The sequence below is a fragment of the Crocuta crocuta genome, unplaced genomic scaffold (genome assembly GCF_008692635.1).
Source record: "Crocuta crocuta isolate KB4526 unplaced genomic scaffold, BGI_CrCroc_1.0 scaffold811, whole genome shotgun sequence".
NCBI lineage: Eukaryota > Metazoa > Chordata > Mammalia > Carnivora > Hyaenidae > Crocuta > Crocuta crocuta.
In genome coordinates, this window is record NW_027530352.1 from 1,070,302 (window position 1) to 1,093,225 (window position 22,924).

The following is a 22,924-nucleotide window of genomic DNA, read 5'->3' on the forward strand; positions in this document are numbered from 1 at the left end:
CTTACCATCTAAAAGCCAGTGCAGTGGGAGACACGGTCAGAGAATCACAATCCAGCGAGGTCAGTACTATCAAAGAGGTTAAGAAACAGGCGCGTGGCAATGAAGAAGGTGGAGATTTGATTAATTATGCTAGATAAAAGGAATCTGTAATGGGCTATAGAAAGCAAATTTCTGGAGGTAACACCTACAATTCTTTAAATGGCCCACTTCCTTCAGCCGGCACTGTTAGCAGTGTTAGTGTATTTCGTGACGGAGTAACATGGAGAATACCAGACTCTCTCTCATCAAGAAAATCATTTGTAAAATCACTTCCTTACGGAGGTAGAACAAACCCCAATAAATTCATTCCAAAATCAGAAGGTCAAATTAGTCCTGACAGCAAACTGCTCCTTGACGAGCGTGGGCGCTTGGCAGCTGGCCAACATCTGAACAGAATCAGGAGAGAATTATATCCTCATCCTTAGCTCCGCTTCATGCTACCAAAACAGAATGAAGGACTTCCTCTCCCACCTCTTGAGCCCACATCCACATAAGGCCTTTGTTAATGAGCACGCTAAGAGCAGGAAATTATAAAAATATAGGATGGAAAAAAATCAGGGCTCTTACAACCCAAACTAAACACAGATTTACATGCCGTTCTTGATTCTGGCCATCTAGTGAATGTAATTGTACTTCGTATTTATTATTGGAGTGTTTACAGCTGGAAAAAGGTGGTACCAGATGGGCCTGCCTTGACATAATCTGGCAACCAGCAGGACATTCACTACAAATCCAGAAAACTATCATTGAGCTAACATCTGAGAAAGAGAAAGGGTATTTGGAGACAGTGGGGATGTCCTGGGGAGATTTAAAAAAAAATCTGTCTTGAATCATGGAGCCGTGAATATAAATGTTTTCATAGAACTAAAATACTAAAATGAATTTGTTGGTCAAATTCAGCAAAAGATTAAAACTGCAATGTAATGTGGGTTACTGTGAATCTGCAAACCTTTCAGATACAATGGGAAAAGGCTGCAAGAACAATGAATCCTGTTCAGAAATCCATTTAAAAAAACCCAAAAACCTCCCCAGCATTTCAAGATATACAGCTTAGGAAGGGCAGCTTAAAACATTTGGGCTAGAATATCATTAAATAATATTAATTCTCAAAGCACAGTTTAGCGTGCCTATGTTTTATTGCAGAGAAGAAGTAAACATGGTGTGGTGACCTTTACTCGTGAAGGGCGTGGGGAACGTGGGTCTGTCCTCACTCCCAGGGCCACGGAGGAAGCGCACTCTGCCCAAGGAAGCCCCACCCACTCTCCCAATGCTTGGAGACACAGGGACATAGCCAGCGGTGGCATGGAGGTGCCCCAGACCCCACACTTGTCCTTGCGAGGATAAATGATCTCCACATCCCTCTGTTTCATAGTAATGAACAAATAAATTAAAATATATAAGTTCAAGTTGTTTTTTAAAAAATACCTGTCTTAAAAAAAAAAAAAAAAGACCACACAGCACAGTGATTACACTTAACACTGTATTGTGTATTTGAAAGCTGCTAAGAGTTGAATCTTAAAAGTCTTCATCACCTGGGAAAAAAAATTATGGCTGTGTGTGTTTACAGACGTTAACTCGACTTATTATGGTGACTGTTTCACAATATATACAGACATCAAATCATGACGCTATATACCAGAAAGGAATATCATGTTATGGGTTCATTATACCTCAACAAAAAATAAATAAATTTTTAAAAGTTATGGAGCATCTGGGTGCCTTGGTCATGTAAACGTCGGACTCTGGATTTTGGCTCAGGTAATAATCTCACGGTTTATTCGGTTCGAGCCCTGTGTCGGGCTTTGCACACCGACCCCGGGGAGCCTGCTTGAGATTCTCCCAAGATTCTCTCTGCCCCTCCCCTATTCTCTATCATTCATAATAAATAAATAAACAAAAAACAATTTAAGTTACACCTATGGGGCAGGTGATAAATCATTAATACTTTCAACATGTAGGAATTCACATAAATTAAGTAAAAAGATTAATATGGCAAACAGAGAGGCAATGAAGGATGGAAACTAGCAACTTCTTTCAAAAGAAAGACAAATGACTAAGCTATGGGGGGTGGGTTAAAGCGGGGAGGGTGGGGGAGAATACAACTAAGCAATAAGTCAAGAAACTAAAATTAAACTATCAGAACACTTTTGCTGATACGCTTGACAAACAACAATAAAGGAGACTACTGTCCAGCAGCAGCGGGAGCATGGCGATTGGTACAAATAACTTGGAGAACAGCTTGACAATAAACATCAGGAGAAAGTTTTACAAAAATGCACACCCTTTTTGATCTAGCAATTCTACATAGAGTTGTCCTGAATAACAAAGTAACAAATGATCAATAATGACATAGAGAAGTCATGTCAGCATTGTTTGCATTACTGAAGAATTAGAAACCATGTAAACATATGGTAACGGATCATTTACGTAAATTAGGAAACAACTTCCACACACTGGAACAGCATGAAGCCACTGAGAATAATCATGGGTTTGAGGACGTAACGGATCACAATATGCTACTGTGTTGGGAGACGAGCTTATGAAATGGTAGGCGTAGTGGAATGCTACATACACACGCATGTCTGTACGCAGGCATAGAGATAAACTACGTACAGATGGAAACACTATGGAAGCATGGGTGTCAGGCTGTCATTCATGCTTTGTGTGTATCTAACTCACGCTTTGCAGTATCATCTAAGCTTTTACCATACACTGCAAAGTGACTGATAATCATCAGAAGAGGGTTTCTATGAAACTGATTGGAAGTAGAGAGTGGTGACATCATGGGGAGGCACTCAACGTGAAGATCTAGGATGGCTTCAGGCACTGGCACTGAAAACACGGACTCCTGGAAAAATGTTCCCCTTTGAAAGGTCACCACGATGCCGAAATCTAAATGTTTGCACATGAAGTCCTGGGACTTGCAGAAATCACCCCAATTTCAGATCATTCTTAGAGTAGCTGTATGGTCGGGATGGATATGACATCACCGAGGAACCAATGTGCTCCATCCACCCGCCTGTGACACATTGTTAGAAACTGCAATGGCCCAGGGGCAGGGCCACAGCAACGAACAAGGCAAAGCCCCGATGGCCCAGAAGCTCAAGGGCTGGGACACAATCCACACACGGTGGGAAACACGTTAAAACAGGAATGTGCAAAGCGCTCCGGGACGGGGGAGCGGGGAGCATCTGACTGTGCAGCCGTGGGTGAGAGAAGGCTTACTCAAGGAGTAAGTGAGACAGAAGCTCAATCTTAGGTGAGAGCAGGAACTCACCCATCTGTGGGTGCAGACACGGGGGCTGTCCGCATGGCCAAGGAGAAGCATGTGACAACATATGACAGAGCAAGATGCTGATGATGACGCTGATGAAGGTGGTGTAGCCCTTCGTGCCCCACACTGCACTGTATGCCTATTAACTCACTTGGTCTCACCACCTCTGATGAGGTAGATACGCTTCACTCCATCTCACAAATGACATAAGTGAGGAAGGCATGTTCGTGTTAAGTGAACAAATGAGGACCCCAGCCACCTGTGTGAGAACTGACATGCAGGCCCTTGCCATCCAGCCCGTGAAAGACAGGGATATGTTTAAGAAGTGGCAAGGTTTTGGGGGCACCTGGGGGGCTCAGTCAGTTAGGCGTCTGACTTCAGCTCAGGTTCGTGAGTTCACGCCCCACGTTGGGCTCTGAGCTGACAGCGTGGAACCCACTTTGGTTCCTCTGTCCCGCTTTCTCTCTCTCAAAAATAAACATTCAAAAAATATATATTAGAAAAAAAGAAACGGCACGTTGTTCAGTCCAAAAAACTGTCGTTACACACAACAGTGGCCCAGGCACTGTGTCAGGTGCCAGAGCAATGGAGAGGGGGAAGGCAGCCCCCTTCTAGGCGGGAAACAGTATTTATATCATAATGTCAAATCCAGAATTAATAATGTGATCAGTAATGTGTTCTAGAAGTAACACAAAGGAAAGAGTGACTGATTCTACTGGGGTCACAGTAATGGGGAGATGTCTCAGAAGAGACCACCACAAATGAGTGTTTTATAAAAAACAAAAACAAACAAACAAACAAAAAAAACAGCTGAAGCTCTCCATGAATTTAAGTGATATATGAGATAACAGAAAATAAATATATACTGGTCTCTGCCCCCATGCCTGGCACAGAACTCCCTAAACCCTTGTAATTTCCTACATAGCAAGAGCACTGGGGTCATCTTTTCTTCTAACGGGGTGCCTCAGGGTGGGATCCTGGCTGGGGCTGGTGGCCAGAGAGACCTAACCAAGATCAGAAGCGTGAAATGTTTAAGTTCCTCCTGCCTCCTGCCTCGAGGAAGAGTGCAGGGGCTGGAGACCGAGTTGATCACTGGTGACGCCTATGTGAGGAAGCCTCCAGACAATGTCAGTAGCACGGGTTCTAGGGACTCTCCGGGCTGGTGAACACACCCACACCGGGAGGGCAGCGCACAGGACCCCGTCAGACCCCGCCCTGCGTATCTCCTCACCCGGTGGCTCGTCTGTGGCCTTCATCACAGCCTTGAATAAGTGAGTAAACATAAGCGAGCGTTTCTCCTCAGTTCTTTGAGCCGCTCCAGCCAATGAGTCAACCCCAAGGTGAGGTCTCTGGAACGTCCAATAACCTAGGCTTGCAACGGAAGGGGGGCTGGAAGCAGTCCTGTGGGACTGAGCCCTTAACGTGTGGGCTGTGATGCTATCTCTGGGTAGGTAGTGTCAGAACAGAGGTAGACCGCGGGTCACCCAGCTGGTGTCGCAGAGAATCACTTGGTGTGACTAAAAACCTCCATGCATCCAGTGACCAGAAGCATCAGAAGGGAAGTGTTTGGTGTGAGTAGTCAAGGAGACACACAGGAAAGAGAATACGAAGGAGGGAAGCAGGCGGGCGTCACTGTAGGGGAAGAGAGAAAGACTTTGCAAACAGAAGACAAAGGCACGACACACACAGCGATATTCCGAGTATCACCGGGGTGCTGACGCGGAAACTAAGAGAACGGACAGGACTTGCTGAGTAACTGGATCCACGAGGGGAGGGTAAGCGGGGTCAGAAGAGAACCTGGCGAAGGAAAGGCAACGTCCAGAGCAGAACAGAGGGGTAGAGCTCCAGTGCGACTGGGCAGGAGGCCATCCGACAGCGGGGGTGAGGGGGGGTCACAGGGACTGGGAAGGCTGATGTTCTTCCAAGGATGAATCAAGAAAACACGACCAGCTGCCTCTGGGAACGTGAGGCCAGAGGCAGCCCAGGGAGCGCTCCCTGGCTGAAAGTGAAGAGGCTGTAAAGACTGTATTTCAAAATTATTCTCTACTCTGAAAGCATTTCACGTTAGACAAGAACTCCAATTACACAATTTCTTTCTCTTATAACAGTCAGAGTACTGTAATACGTAAGCGGGTATATACCTGAGTAATGACTCTATGTAAAGGTAGCATGGTGTAGCAGAAAAACTACAGACATAAAGTAAGTAAGATATACTGTACCTTTAGGTGACAATGAGGTTTTAGATAAATTTAAATGCTTTAATCCCTTTGGGAGTTTGGCAAATTGAATACTTAAAGAGGACACACCTGAGAAAGAAAAAAAACACATAATTAAAATTTTCAAGTTCTCAGAACTGCATTTGTTTTATAATGTCGAAAAATTAACCTAACTTGATTCCAATTTAAGTGATCATTTTTTCTTTTCTACCATCAGACTTTATTTTCTAATTATCTACCATCACATCACACATCCTTTTTTTTCTGTCCTACCTAAAGGACAGGGAAAAAAGGAAGACTATTTAATTAAGCATAACAATATCAAAACTTCACCATTAGAGATGTGTTTCTTTGAACTGAAGTGTTACCCTCTTCCATATAGTCCTATTTCAAATGCAAATACTCAGGAAGAGTGATATAATTGCTTCTTTTTAACCTGTGTCTTAATGAGCTGATCACTCTTCTGGGTGAGCAGATGCATGCTACTTAATTATTGTCAAGAAAATGGAATAATGTTAACTATTGAGATAACAGCTTCACTTTTAGCACACGGATTCCAATGCTTAATTAGCTTCTAGCTAACAACCTCAGACAAAGCATCTGAGTGTTTATCTTCTTAAAGGTGGGTTGTGTAACTTGAAAACTGACAGTATTCAAAACCAGACAGTCTCGAAATTGAATGGCCAGACCACCAGGAGACTGTGAACACTCACTTCACTCATTCGAGGACTGCAGAGTGAAGCCTTTCACTGGGAGGAGTAAGTCATACGTGACGATATGCCCTTCCTATAGATCTTTCAACCAACTTCCTGCTATATCTGAATGATCACCTTCCCAGGGGCCTGGGAAGGTTCCAGAAACAATATTAACCATATGGTCTCCTAGACTAATTCTCAAATTCCATGCACTGATAAGGAGGCACTGTGCTCACTGCTTCCCTATTATATAACCCCAAATTCTCTACACATTTATCAAAGTTTATCAAGAAATAACTACTGTAGAAATAATCTAAAGGTCATGCAGCTTGACTAAGCCTCTAGATAGGTATCTCACCAAGACAGTGGATGTTCTGAAAGCCCGTATTTACCTCCCCATAACATTTCCCAAATAAGTTTGAAAATCACTGGATTAAATTTGTCAAATAGGTATTTTTTTTAATGTGAATATTTTTATAGAGATTTGAACATGCTAATCCATATTGTTAATTACAAAGAGGGAGCAGGCTGATTTTCCTTGACACATTCTTGCAAAAGAATGTATCACTTGTAAGTTAACTGGGAGAGAGGGAAAAGGGAATCACTGTATTATTTTTTTAAAGTTTATTTTGCGAGAGACAGAGACAGCATGAGTGGGGAAGGGGCAGAGAGGGGCAGAGAATCCCAAGCAGGCACTATGGTACTTTGGTACTGTCAGTACAAAAGTACTGACACTTAACCAAGTGAGCCACCCAGGGCCCCAAAGGAGTCATTTTAAAAATGTTATTAATCCAAAAGGAAGAAAAGGAAAAAAAAAAAAAAAAAGATAAAATGGGGAAAAAAACAGATACACTGTAGATTGCCATACAAATAAATCAATAATTATAATAAATGTAAATGTACTAAATGTACAAATAAAAAATTGATTATCTAAACAAAAATATCAGATGCTTTTAAAAAAATATTTAATGATTATTGTCGAGAGATCCAGAGAGAGAGAGAGACAGAACACAAGCAGGGGAGGGTCAGAGAGAGAGGGAGACACAGAATCTGAAGCAGCCTCCAGGCTCTGAGTTGTCAGCACAGAGCCCGACATGGGGCCTGAACTCATGAACCGTGAGATCATGACTGGAGCCAAAATCAGACACTTAACTAACTGAGCAACCCAGGCACTCCTCAGATGCTTTCAAGAAACAGAAAAACAGTACATGTATTCAGAAGTGAACCTAAAAGCATGTAAAAAGATATATGCTGCAAACACTAACCAAAAGGAAACTAGCATATCTGCAATAATGTAAGACATATTAGATTTTAAGGGGCATACAGATACAATTGAGACATTTTACTAATAAAGAAGATGTAATAGTTTTAGATCTGTATGGTCTGAATAACAAAATTTCAAAATATATAAAGTAAATCTAACAGTAACAAAAGGACAATACATATATTATCATATGCATGCATATATATGTGTGTGTGCTACCTCACAACAAGGGGGTTTTTAAAAACATCTCTGTAGATGATAAAATGTACAAAAAAGGGGATAAAGACAGAGATGATATCAAGAACACAATTTAAAAAAGATGTATGATATATTTAAAACACTGTACCTAATAACCGTAGAATATATTTCTTCAAAGTGCACATGGAGCCTTTATGTACCAAAAGTGACAATATACTGAGTCGTATAGCTCAACAAATAATACAGAGGATGTTCCTTAACTACTGTGAAGTCACAAAGCATATTCTCTAAGTGCTATTACTATTTGGAATTAACATAGGAATTATAGCAAAAAAATAATTAGAAAAATCCCCAAATAATAAGAACTTAAGCAAGGTATTTACAAATAACAAATGAGCCCCCATCCAAAAAACTCACAATGGAAATCTTTTTTTTTTAATTTTTAAAATGTTTTTATTCATTTTTTGAGAGACAGAGAGAGACTATGAGGCGGTGGTGCAGAGAGAGAGGGAGACACAGAATCTGAAATAGGCTCCAGGCTCTGAGACGTCAGCACAGAGTGCAATGCGGGGCTCAAACCCACGAACTGTGAGATCATGACCTGAGCTGAAGTCAGACATTGAACCAACCGAGCCACCCAGGTGCCCTTCACCATGGAAATCTTAAAAATGTTTTGATTAAAAATTTTTTAAACTATGATATCAACATTTTAGGGATACAACTAGAGCTATGGTTAGAGTGAAATTTATACTCCTAAATACTTAACGTTAATAATTTTTTTAAAAAGCTGGAAACTAATTATCTAACTATGCCTCTCAAAATATTTGAATTAAAGACAGCAAATTAATCCCCATTTCATCCCAAAAGACAGGAGGAAAAAAGGTAACAAGGGGAAGAAATGTATTAAATAGAAAGCAGCCATAAAATAAATAAATTTAACAAATTCTGGTCTTCATTAACAAGACCCCGCGTGACTGGTTTAAAAAAAAAAAAAGGGAGAAAGAGAAAGAGAAGGATCTAACTATTGAAATCAGAAATGGAGAAAAGAAAAAAAAAATACCAGTACCGATCCTAAAGACATTGCAAATATAACTAAAGGGTATTAAATTTTTTTCTGTAGATCAAAAATGTATCATTTTAGAAAAAATGGACAAATTCCTCAGGAAGTATACAATTTACCAAAACTTACATGAGACGAAATACTCTCAACAGTCTTCTAGCAATTAAAAAAAAATAAATACATTATTAAAACCTTCTCCACACAGAAAAGCAAGAGTTGACAAATATAAAAGAATCTATAGTATATAATTCTATATTTATGAAGTTCGAGAAGAAATAAAGCAACAGAAGTCAGGATCGGAGTCATCTTTTCTGGGTGGTAGAGGGCAAAACACTTGTAGTGCTAGTAACAGTCTACGTCTCTTTCTTGGTAGTGGTTAATGGAGAGTGCTCACTTTGTAAAAATTCATTAAGATGGAAACTTGGGATCTGTGGACTTTTCTGAATGTACATCAGGCTTCCATGAAGAAATGTAGGCATGAAAGATAACGGAGGAGGAAAATGTAGATGGCCATGGGTATGCCAATGCCCTTTTAGATACAACCCAACAGCACAATCCATGAGAGACGTAACTGACAAGCTAGACTTCAGTAAAACTAACAAGTTCTGTTCTGCAAAAGGCAATGTCAAGAGAATGAGAAGACACGCCACAGAATGGGAGGAAGTGTTTGCAAGGACTGTTATTCAAAATATACAGAGAACTCTCAAAACTTAACAATAATAAACAAACCAGTTAAAAGGGAGCCAAAGACCTTAACAGAACCCTCACCAAAGTTACAGAGATGGCAAATAAGCATATGAAAAGACGCTCCACATCCTACTTCATCAAGGAAATGCAGATTACAATAACAACTATTAGGATGGCTAAAATCTAGAACACGACAACTTCAAATGCTAACAAGGATGTGGAGCAACAGAACTCTCATCATTCACTGACGGCGGGAATGCAAAATGGAACAGCCACTTTGGAAGATGGTCTGGTGGTTTCTTATAAACTTTAACATACATTATCATGCGATGCAGCAATCACACCCCTCGGTACTTCTCCAAAGGAGCTGAAAATCATGAAATTCTGAAAAGGGTAAAAACTATGGAAACGGTAGAAAGATCAGTGATTGGCAAGGGTTAGAAAATGAGGGGTTGGGCAGGGAGGCGGAATGAATAGGTGGAGGGCAGAGGAGTTTTAGGGCACCGGAAATCTACAACATTCTAACGGTGGCTATATGTCATTGCACATTTGTCCGAACCCATAGAACGCACACTAGGAGTAAACCTAATGAAAACTACAGACCTCGGATGATTATGACATGATAGGAAAGGCTCATCGACTGTCACAACTGTGGCATGATGGTGGGGGTGCTGATAACGAGGGAGATTCTGCATATGCGGGGGGCAGGAAGGATACGGGAAATCTCTGTACCTTCCTCTCAATTCTGCTGTGAACCTAAAACTGCTCTAAAAACCAAAAGTCTTTTTTAAAAATTGGGTATGGAATCGGGAAGGATACCAGACACTCACTTTTAAATTATGAGAAGACTTATCCCTGCCTACCCACGACCAATTCTCTTATACAGTTTCTGCCCAGCAAAGCATATGCTGCGACAATGTTTTAAAAAGAAAACAACCCATATCCCAAGTCTTCAAATTATGCTGAAAAATATGTTAGATCAAAGTTAAAATCTTCCATTCAACTTCCAATTTGTTGTGCCCAGGCTGACTTTCGACTTGTTTTGCTTTGTTGAGAAAATGACCATTTCTACATTTTCACTAATTTCTTTTCTGTGACACATACCTGCTATAGCACAGAAAACCACAAATGCCCATAACTAGACACAAGGCCAGAATGAAACAATTATTTTACACCACTGGTGACGCTACCCATATGTTCATTCTTTAATCAACAATTATGTTTAAAAAAGGAAGCAAGAAAAAAAGGAATCAACAATCCAGCCATATTTTTCTCTGGAAATTGAAAGATCAACAGCGTAAGTAATGAAAGTAATAAAGAGTGAAGCTCCTGAATTAGAACAAAAGTGAATAAAGCCATGCTTGATAATTTATTTAAAAGAAAAAAGCAGGATGGGGCTCCTGAGTGGCTCAGTTGGTAAAGCTTCTGACTTAGGCTCAGGTCATGATCTCGCAGTTCATGGGTTCGAGCCCCATGTCGGACTCGGTGCTGACAGCTCAGAGCCAGGAGCCTGCTTCCCATTCTGTGTCTCCCTCTCTCTGCCCCTCCCCCACTCATGCTCTGCCTCTGCCCCCCCATAGAAAATAAATACATTTCTTCTTTAAAGAAGTGCCCTTGCTAAGTGCAAATGCAATAAAATATATATATAATATATATTAAAAAATATAAAATATATATAAAAAATATAAATGGAGTCACNTTTTTCTTTTTTAATAAAAGAACCAAATTGCAGTAGAATGGACATATAATATCCTATGGGCTCTAGGTGTACCTCATAGTGATTCAATACTTTTACTGATCTTTGAGAAAAGGTAACAACAGATTATTACACAAAGGACTGTCTTCTTTTCTAGAAGGCTCCAGACACAGCCTCGGCAACATGAATACATTGAGGGTGGCTGGCAGCCAAAATCTCAAGAAAAACAAAAAAATTAACCTGCCTGGTACTTTCCTGAAGCCACTTACTCAACAGTGTCATGGCACAAACTGATCATCGAGAAAATATTTCCCCACAAACAAAGGAGAGAAAAGACGTTTCGACTTCTAGCCAGAACCATTCAGTTCTCTTCCCCAAATAAACCAAAACATAGCCTTCAGAGCTGTGAATTAAAATGGAATTTCTCTCTCAAAGCTTTCATTTGGAGACTTCATGAAATGGATTACCCTTCTTGTGATTTTTTTTTTTAAACTATGTGTCAAATTTAGAAGGAAAAATGGTCTAATTTTTATGGATTACCCTTCTTGTGATTTTTTTTTAAAGCATGTGTCAAATATAGGAGGAAAAATGGCCTAATTTTTACTTCTCCTTTCAAAACAAAACCATTATGGCTTCCTCCGCTTCAAAATATTTATGACTAATAAAAAAAGTAATTATAAAATGTTTAGTGTTATAATTTGCCATCTGATGCTATTAACTTACAAAGACAGGAAATTAAATTTGACACCGCACATTTAACCTATTAATCATGCATGAATTTAAAAACCTATGATAATAGCATATAAAACTCTAACACTCGGATATTATAGAATCAGAAGGGTTGTACCCGGTAGGCAAACGGGCTTAAGGGGGTCCTTGTCAAATGAACCCATCAGTATGAACAGTCTAACAAAATCCTGCATGTAGAGTTCTGGTCACAGGAGATGGATAAGCAGACGACCTCCTTCTTGTCTGTTAGAAAGTAGAGAGATTGGAACACTGGACATGGCAGAACACAGGTGACAGTTAAAATCCTCCAAGTTCTACTAATTCCTACAGCTTCCCTGGAAAGTTCAGAAACACTAAGATAAGGGAATAAACAAAATACACTCAAACATTTCCATTTCAAAAATAAGGCTGAGGAAAAAAAAAAGATTCAAGAACTGAGAATATAGGAATAGAACACCAGTGGGGAAAGTGAAGTCAGTTGAATGTTCAAATGCCCTAAAATCCAAAGGCAGGCAGTTTTCAAAATCTTGTCTCACCCTGTGTAACCTTAAAAATATCAATTGAATATGGCTGAAATTACGAATCTGAAGAAAAGTCCCTTCCATTTGGTAGATGTCGCACACGGTCCTGGTATCTTGAGATAGTAGAGTCTTTAAGAAAATTTACTGACGTGTTCTGGAATAAGCCAGTGTTTTCCAAGAGGCACACATAAAATTCTTCCCTTCCACTTCCTAAGGAAGTCTAGACAGCCAAATCAGAAAATCACCATCTTGGGATGAGAGACTGACTAACGTTGGCTGATATTCAGGAAATTCTACCCAGGAGCCTCACCAACTAGTATTAGGTATGACTCCACAAGCTTTGTCCAAACCGTGTAGACACATAGTTTCCTCATTTATAAAAAGGGAATAATAATATTTGCATGATTTTACTCCACGAGGCTATTTTATGAATCAAAGGAGGTAGTGAGAGCTAACATTTCTTGAGCGCCCAGTATGTAACAGGTTATTCTTCTCCTGTTATGTGTTTTATCTCATTTAATCCTAAGAACACCTCTAAGTGGTAGGTACTATTAATATTTTAAAGATAAAGACATTATAGATACATGTATTGTGATGAGCACTGACTAAGGTAACAGAACTACTGAATCACTATATCACACACCTGAAACTAACAGAACACTGTATGTTAACTATACTGGAATTAAAAATTTTTTTTAAAAAATAATAAAAATAAGGAACAGGAGACATAGCAGTTGAGTAACTTGTCCAAGGAAACTCAGCTAGAAAATGACAAAGCCCAGAACTGAACCCATGTACTTTGATTCCAGAACCCACTGGTACACACTGGAAGACATGAAAGATGGAGAGCACCACAAAATGTAAGTGGCAATTCTAGAATCTGTTTGTCTGTCTTATTCAAAAGCTCAAACCAGAGCCACCACCAGATGGTCAGAGAGGGGGGAAAAAATCTGGGGATGTCAGGTCAACATTTCTGAAAGAAAAACATTCTGAGACAGGATTCAAAATCATCTTTAAGCAAGATAATCCAATTTAGAACAAAGTGAGGCGGGGAAATGGCCGGACATTCCTGACAAGGCCAGACCATAAAAATGAGGGGCAGGGGGAGGGGTAAGCAGGAAGAACAAAAGGTGGAGTGTCTGGAACAAGGAAGAAGTCAAGCGTGTGAAATGAGCAGAGAGAGGAGAGCTGCATTCTCCAAAACTACCCAACTCTGATCCAGAAAGTAATGTCAGATCCAAAGGGTTAGTCATGAGGAAATGACCCAGAACACGGTGGCTCAGACACTGGGTCAGCCAATGGATTCATCACACAAAGTTGATAAAGTTGAGCCGGGGCAGAGATTTTTAAGCCTTTTCTACCATGACTCAGATAGAGAAACAGATCTGACATCATGATGAAGGAAACTCATCCAAAAATAAATACATACACATATATTAGGAAACTAAAACCAAAGTTTCCCCGAACAAATGCACTCTGATACTTTCTATTCCGTTCTAGTCCTTCCTCTTCTTTTTTTTCAAATGCATGTCATGAACTATTGAGTTGATTTCATGACCTGCTAATGGGTCTTGACCTACAGTCTTTGAAAACATAAGGGGATGGAAGGTCAAGAGGAAGCTGGGGAACGGCCCTGACCCTGCAACCGCAGTAAGGAGAGCCCGTGCATGTGTGTGGCCTGCTCACCGCCTTGTGTGTCTCCTCCACAAAGAGAGACAGCATGCTACCCAGCACCTGAAGCCATGCGCATACACACTACACCCCTGCATCCTAATTCACACCTTTCCCTCCTCCACCACAAGCCCCTTAAGAATAGAAGTCTGTCTGTCCTTCATATGTATGACAGGGAGACTGAGCGGGAAATAACAGGAATTTGCTGCATCAACAATCATGTCACAAAGCAAGGAGCTGGACTTTCTCTCTGAGAGTTTTCAAATAAGTCCTGAGTGGATGGTCTAGGTACAAAATCAAATTCGATTTGGTGTTTAAATTCCCCAGACTTCTAGGCTGCTAAACGGTCTTATGTTTTCTTTGAATTTTCTCGGTCTCTGATATAGGTTACACGCTCCAATTATAAATTCTTCCCCATACTTTTTATTGTTTTCAAACAGAAAATACTGTCACTGAATGGCTCAGAAAGAAAAAAGCAGGAAGTATTTTGCCTGGACTGAAACTCCTATAAATATTTGACACTTAGTTGGATTTCTTATGGGATTTCCATCCCTGAGCAGAAAAACTACCCATCACCTTTAAATATTTAGCCTGAATAAAAAGAAACCTACACAGAATTTGTGTTGAGGCTCAGCCCCACGAGCAAAGGCAGGAAACAGAGGTGCTGGCCATTGTGCAAGAACACTAGCAAGTACAGCGGTGGATGAAACTAGAATGGCCCGAAACAAGGGACGTCCCAGCTTGAGAGAACCTTTCCGGGAGTGTCAAAACTGAGCGCACGTGAGCAGAAACCATGCCAGCAAGTCGCTACGTGTGCACTAAGTTGAGTAAACATCCTTGGAACGACTGTGATTTTAGCTGTTGTGAATGAACCGCAGGTAGATGGAAAGACCCAGAAATCAGGTCTCAGAGGTAGGAATGCGGAGAAGAGAAGCCCCGAAACATCATCTTTGAGCGCACGGCCTGGTAGAAAAGAAGCCTCTGTCAACTTGGCCACAATTTTCAATGCAGTTGAAAACTACAGAAGGGAATTAAGACGAAATGAAATCAAATTCCAGTTAAAGGAAGTATTTATTGGGTATGGCCAAGGTCTTAGGGGGTTGGGGAGGATCAGGGACAAGAGGCAGGGATGGGAAGGAAGCAGGTGCAGGAGAAACATCCGGATGGATTCAGATGCACCTGCATGAGCAAGCGCTACCACCGAAGCTGAAACCAAAGACGAGTGTCCGACGGACAAAAAAGTGCAGCTGAGGGGTTGAGCCGTACAGTATGGTTCGCAACAGAAAAGGGGACCCAGGCCCCAAAACTCAAACTGTACCCGGCTCCTTTCAGCTGGCATGAGGTGTCTGAGGCTCAACCACATCAGAGGAGCATGAGTCAATCAGCCCCACAACGCCCTCCACCACCGGGCCGTGAGCCACAGTCCAGACACCCCGCAGTGTGTCCGCCCGTTTGCCGGCGGCGGGCGGGCGAGCGGCCTCCACGGTGGGGCTATCTCGAGGAACACTGCGATCAACACGCCCAAGTCTGGGCATGAACAGGGGCTCCGTCTCCCTCCAGTGAGATCTAGAAGGGGAGCTGCTTGGTCGTGTGGCAAATCTGTGTTTAGCTTCTGAAGGCGTGTCCGACCCGTGTGCCGAGTGGCTGCACGGTTTTACGTTCCCGCCTGTGAAGCGTGTTCCCCCGTTACCCATGTCCTCTCCAACACCTGCTTCCACCATAGCCGTCCTACTGGTTGTGTAGTGGGATCTCACTGTGGTTTGAGTTTGCCTTTCCCCGATGACTAAGGGGTGTGTCCCTTCCCAGTCGACTGCGCTGTGGATTCACATCCATAAGGACCAGCCTCCGTCAACTACCTCCCTCCACTGACTTCGTCTTGTCAGTAGATAAATATGTTTGGGTCCTTCCCATCTTAAAAGCCAAACCAAAACAGCCATTTTGTCTATGAACAGTAATCAACATGTAGATTTACATCCACATTTCTATTCTGTCAGATTCTTCATTTTCTAGCATCTGACTAGTAGAGACAACATCTGTTTTTTCCTAAAGAAATTCCTAAGCCCCAAAGAAACTTCTATCCCAGGGATAGGCATCCATTATTTTCAGCTGTGGTTTATTCCATGAGGATGATTTCCATGTGTTCTAGCTTTCTAATTCAGCCTCAAACTTCCTTTATTTTTTTTATTTTTTATTTATTTCTAGGAGAGAGAGAGAGAGAGAGAGAGAGAGAGAGACATCGTGAGCAGGGAAGGGTCAGAGAGAGAGGGAGACACAGACTCTGAAATAGGCTCCAGGCTCTGAGCTGGCAGTCAGCACAGAACCCGATGCGGGGCTCGAACCCACGAACCGTGAGATCATGACCTAAGCAAAAGTTGGACGCTTAACCAACTAAGCCACCCAGGCACCCCTCAAACTTCCTTTAGATTGACTACGTTAAATGCTAGGAAGCTCCCCCTCATTTTTGGCTTGAATACCACATGAGCGGGTGTCCTTTTCAACGAAGAACAATGTCCATATCAGGACCACAGGGCAGAACTGACTGTCTATATTTGTATCTTCAGCTCCATTTAATAATTAATCCTCATCAAATATACAACATTACAAGATGAAAGGCTTTTATTCAACAATGCTGGAAAACATTTGCAACAGCTAATGAAAACAAAATATTCCCTCTAGAGATAAAGCTAATTCTTCTTAAACCCCGCCCACCCATGTTCTGCTGAGAATTCAAATTCTTAAGTTTCACATTCTAAACCTGCTGACTCTTCCCTCTGCCCACACAAACACTTGTAAAGAAGCCTTCTTCTGCCTCATCGTGAACCCCAGTCCTTCATTTTCTCCCTATCATCCCATTCAAACCTGGCTAAATATTCAGAGGTAGAATATTTATCTGCAGTAGATAGAATAGTAAGATGGTCCCCACAATTTCTGCCCCCTGGTATGCACATCCTGTATCATTTCCTGTATAATCAGTATGGGAGGCAGACTAATGAATATAGGGAACCTTGCTAATGTGATTGGACCACTGATCAGTTGACTTTGAGTTCATCAAAAGGGAGACTGTCCTGGGTGGGCCTGACCCAACCAGGTGCTCTACTTAAAGGAAAGGTAAGCATCAAAGAGATGTGTTCCTTACTGCCTCAAGCACAGAGCAAACTGGCATGTGGTAAGAGGAGAGGCCATGTAGCAAGGTCGTGAAAACAGCCTCTGGGTGCTGGGAGTGGTCCCCAATGAGAGCTAGGGAGAAAATAGTGACCTCTGTCCTACACACCCAAGGACATCAATTCTACCAAAACCCAGTAAGCTTGAGCACGTGAGGTCACACACAATCACAGCCGCACCTGACAACTTGATTCCAGCCTATGACACTGAGTGGACAGCCCAGCACACCTGTGCCCAGACTACTAACCCAAGGAAACTGTCAGCTAATACGTCCACGTCGTTTGAAGCTGCCATCTTGGCGGCAATTCGTTATGTAGCCATGAAAACCTAATACAACAGTTTAAAAATCATATCCTCCTCCTGTTTGTAGCTCTTGTAAAGAAGTTAATCAGATAATGAATTTTAGCACCGTATTTTCATCAAAGGGTGGCGAAAATCTAGAAGCCCACAAAGCATGGGTAGAACTTGTTACATAATTACAACCGAGCTTAACCCCATTCTTAGGGTGTGGCTATTAAGACTCCCTAATTCTCTCACAGTTCTGGCCTCAGTAACCACAGGAATGCGACAGTACCTCGGTCCTCCAGCGGGTTGCCAGCAAGGTTAATCGTGTGGAGTCCTGAGTTGGGATTATGCGCTAGAGCGCCAGCCAGTTTTTGTGCGAAATCTCTGCAAGTCAACAAAACAGATTAAATAACACAGAATGTAAAACTGCTCAATAAAACACTTAAAGCTAGAAAAGTTAGAGCGAAGTCAGAAACAGAAAACCTTTCTTTATAATATGAATCTAAGACCATCTATTTGCTAACACCCCACCTATGCTACACAAAGATATATATATATTCCTCAAGAGAGTATCTATAAAAACACAGCCACAATCTGGTTCATTCTGATTAGCCAAAACCTCCTTCAAAAGCAAAAAGGAAATACATAACTGCCCCCTTTAAAGACACATTACAGAGAGCTATTAATAGTACTACTTAGTCCTTCCATAACTGAAAAAAATCCTGAATTGAACCTGCCTTTCACGCAAGTTGTAAGAGGCTGTTTGCTATTGTCTTAATTCTCATTTCATGCAATACTCACAACGCAAAACCGACTGCCTTGATGACTGAGTTTAAAGGCTACAACTGCTAACACTATGTTTTAACAAAAATCAAAATCACTATTTTAGGTATGTTGTGCTTAAAATAACACATTAAATACTGTGACCATGGAACCGTCAACACCCCTCTCTTAGGAGCAGTGAAGTCTTTGTTCTAGCTGATTCGAACTCCACATAAGCATGGGGATTGCCTACTGAACCACTACCTACTACCGAACAGGACAAGTAGGAATTTGGAAAGAGAGAGAAATGGCTAAAGCATATCAGAGCAAAGCAATAAAATTATATGAAATGTGTTATTACCAGGAGTACCATTAATGATACTCATTAAAGCTAACACATTGCATCTATAATATGAAAGATACTTTCCTAAGCACTTTACATATATCAATTCATTTATCCTCACAACCATAATTCTGTAAGTTAGGCACGACTGTTTTCTCTGTCTTAAAGACAAAGAAACTGAGGCGCAGAGGTGAAGCGATTTGCCCAAGGCCATGAGGCACCTGGCTCAGGTACTCTTACCTGCCACACTGTGCTCCCTCCAAACACCCAGGGACACAACAGTCACAGGTGTGATAAAATCCTTGACCTTCATGATGATGGGGAGCACAGGGATTTTTTTTTAGAAGGGAAAGCACTGCGCTATGTATGCGAGTGGCCCAACTTTTTTTAAAAACTATATAATAATTTTAAGGAAACAGCAGAAAGATTTTAAGCAACCTATTCATACGTTCTGGAAAATACTCACGTTCTAAGTCCAGCGTTCTCTAACACCAGTTCCTCCAGCCGGTTGGACCTACTCACCACCCTCAGTATCTGTTCGCAGACATCAGCGGACTGTAACAGAAAGCATTCTTCGTCCACATCATGAAGTCTAGAGGCGACCTCACTTTGCCCTTACAGACCCACACAGGTGCAAAGTTCTAATCAGATCGGTCATGTATGCGCACCTTCATTCATTCCACAAAACCTGACTGCCGTCCCCTACGACACAGCATTATGTTGAAGGTCCAGCAGAGTCAATGACATAAAGGACAAAAAGTTGTGCCCTTCAGAGTACACCATCCAACAGGGCAATCAGATAAGAACACAGACAATTATGATAGACTCATTAAAAGGCCACTTTAGGGGCACCTGGATGGCTCAGTCAGTTAAGTGTCTGACTTCGGCTCAGGTCACAATCTCATGGTTCGTGGATTTGAGCCCCGCGTTGGGCTCTATGCACAGAGATCAGAGCCTGGAACCTGCTTTGGATTCTGTGTCTACCTTGCTCTCTGCCCCTCCCCTGCTCATGCTTGCTTACTCACTTGCTCACTCTCTCTCACAAAACTATCCAAGAAAATTTTTAATAAATAAATAAAAGGCCATTTTAGTTGTGCTAGGGCCACTCAGAGGCATATCCCAATTTGGAGAAAACCAAAAGGAATTCCCAAAGAAAGTGACCTCCAGAATGGATAACAAAAGACTAAGTGGTGGCAATAATATGATGCTGGTGATGACAATCCTTTTACCAAGCTCTTGTTATGAGCTAAGCCCTGAGCTAACCCTTTATGTGAATCTCATTATAAAACTGTTAAGTATGATTATTTAAATCCTTTATGATGAAAGAAAGAAAGAAAGAAAGAANAGAGAGAGAGGAGGAAGGGAAGGGAAGGGAAGGGAAGGGAAGGGAAGGGGGAAGAGATGGAGGAAGGGAGGGGGTGGGAGGAGGGAATGAGGGAGGGAGTTCCGTGTGCTGTGACATACTATAATCAAAGCAGTTTCTTTACCTAAAATACCACAAAAAATGACAATTCTTTGATTTATCAGATCAATATATTCAAATGGATTAAGCATCATTAGAACAGTCTAAAATGTAATAGAAATTGGCTAGTGAGCATCCTTTAGGAAACCTCACTTGGAAACAGGCAAGTCCCACGCCATCCTAGGCATTTATAATTCTTACCTGGTGTCCGATTCCATTCAGTCTACATTGTTACTTTCACATGGTCCCCTAGTTACTGATGTGTCCCACAGATTGATGAAGGAAGAGGAAAATTAATTCCCATTGACCAAATGGCTGCAATTTACATTACACTGATGGTGGTGATTTTCACAATGGTGACCCCCCTTATCAGTCTAGTTCTATGTCTTACAATATACAGCCAGGTGAACTGATCTCACTCGGCATTGACATGGTAAAAAGTGATTGCTTCGAAAATGTGTTTGCAGGAATTATCCTAATTTCCAAAAACAATCTATGCTATCATTACCTTTCCAGGGCTACCTCACAGAGCATCCAGAAAAGCAATTTCCCAAAGCAGGGCTTTCATTTACCCCTTGGGTATAATTACTGTAATAAAAATTTAGTACAGAAAATGTACAGGAAGTATGCTCAAGTTTTCTTTAAAATGCCAGTAGGGGAGAGGTATAACAAGTAATTTACATCTATATTAATTTTGTTACTTTTTACTAAGTGCCAAGTCCATGAAAATAATTGTTTTCCATACTGAGGAATATATAGGATGAAATTTTTAGAGATACACACACATCCCCAAACCTAGATGGCAAGTAACATGTGACCATTACCGCAGTGTTCCCCAAATGTCAACTGCATGTTCAACACTATGCTCACCGGGTTAGGGAGAAAAAATTCTTAACAACTTAAGACAATGCCTCTTCAAGAGCTTGCATTTAGTTAAAAATCAAAAGTAGGGGCGCCTGGGTGGCTTAGTCGGTTAAGCGTCCGACTTTCGCTTAGGTCATGATCTCGCGGTTCGTGGGTTCGAGCCCCGCGTCGGGCTCTGTGCTGACTGCCAGCTCAGAGCCTGGAGCCTGTTTCAGTCTGTGACTCCCTCTCTCTCTGACCCTCCCCCGCTCACGCTGTCTCTCTCTCTCTCTCTCTCTCCTAGAAATAAAAATATTAAAAAAAAAAAAATCAAAAGTATACAATAAGGGGTGCCTGGGTGGCTCAATCAGTTAAGCATCCGACTCTTCATTTCTACTCAGGTCATGATCTCACAGTCCTGGGATCGAGCCCCACATTGGGCTCCATGCTGAGCATAGAGACTGCTTAAGATCCTCTCTTTCAAAAAAAAAAAAAAAAGTGTACGATAAAAACTAGAGGAACTGCTGTTGGCAACAATGGAACTAATGCAAACTAAAAGGTATATGGGACTTTTATATCTAAAAGGAGCTACACACCTGGCCCAACCATGCCATTTTTTAAAAGATTTTAAAGGACACCATGACACTCACTGACTTGCCTAAATTACAAAATCAAGACTTGAGCCAGACCCCTATCTACTGAGTTGTTAATGAGTGGAGAATATGAGGCAAAAAGTTGATCCTAATCGCAAATTTGGCATATTAAAAAAAATTCCCTCTTTCTATTTAAATTAGGGAGCGGGAGTACTAATTAGTGTCATAGGGTCAGCATAATGCATATATGACATATTTTCCTTGTGGTACCCTTGCACAGGCTCCTTTTATTGAGCCAGAACAATCTTAATCCAGAGAATTTATACAACTTGAGACAAAGTCACTCCTTTTTGTCAAGCATTTCATGTTTTAAAAAGTCCAGGGGCACCTGGGTGGTTCAGTGGGGTAAGCATTCAGCTTCATCTCAGGTCATGATCTTACAGTTGTGAGTTCGGGCTCCACATGGGGCCCCATGCTGGTGGTGCAGAGCCTGCTTGGGATTCTCGCTCTCTCCTCTCTCTCTGCCCCTCCTCCGCTCATGCTTTCTCTCTTTCTCTCAAAATAAATCAATAAACTTTTTTTAAAAAGTCCAAAGAAGGTGGAATGCTGTCACTTCCTCCAATAAGCCACATATTAGAAAATGTCCCGAGACTGAATGCCACAATAGCCATCAAAGGGGCAAGTACCCGTTCTTTTTGACTTTGGGTGAAAAACACGAAGAATTGCTATTACTTTTGAAGACAGAAGGCTGATATCCCAAGGGTCATTTTTCATTTTAAATAAAATACCGAATATTAAAAATAGACCCATGCGTATTTTTGAGCTTAAATCTTCGCTAACGGAAAAGCAGTAAAGGGGAGCCCTCACTTCCCTTCACCACCCTTCCTTTTGCCCCAGCACACCCACGCAAGCCTCTGAACACGTCCATGCCTTGTTTTCCAGAACAGAAAGGACTGGGTGGGTATTTTCATGCCTGAGCATGCACGGCAACTGAGAAGAGATTACACCCAGGAGAAATCGTGACAGAAGGCAGCACTGGTGGCCAGGACGCACTCCTGTAATGGGGGGTTGCGACGATTTCCAAAAGTGGGATCTGCATCACCTCCTCAGAGCTCTCCTGGGCCCCATTCGGAAAAATCACCAACTTACAGGGATGTTTTAATGAGCCAGGTAAACTGACTCAGCAGAGAAGCCTTGTTCTCCCCGATCCCACAATCCCTGGGCTAATCTACTTCTCATTCCCCAAATGGCTCCCTTTTCCCAGCTGTCATCACCGCTGCCTCAGTCCTGCAAATGGTCCCCAACCCAGCAAGCAGTAAGCCAGGAGACACTTCTGTCCGCAGGTCTCCCTCCCATCATGCCTTCTGGTCTGCTCCCTGGGAGCTCACCTGCCCCCCCCCCCCCCCCCCCCCCCCCCCCCCACC

The 22,924-nt window shown here is 41.8% G+C and overlaps 1 protein-coding gene across 1 annotated transcript in view; it reads right to left on the reverse strand.

The window, feature by feature from the left end:
• CARMIL1 (capping protein regulator and myosin 1 linker 1) overlaps positions 1–22,924 on the reverse strand; it is a 282,219-nt gene that overhangs the window by 111,240 nt on the left and 148,055 nt on the right. Inside the window, exons 10-12 of the mRNA XM_077765769.1 lie at positions 19,069–19,157; positions 17,787–17,881; positions 5,533–5,619 (exon numbers count right to left, since the gene is read on the reverse strand). Coding sequence (XP_077621895.1) covers positions 5,533–5,619; positions 17,787–17,881; positions 19,069–19,157 — 271 coding nt within the window. The remainder of the gene's footprint in view (positions 1–5,532; positions 5,620–17,786; positions 17,882–19,068; positions 19,158–22,924) is intronic.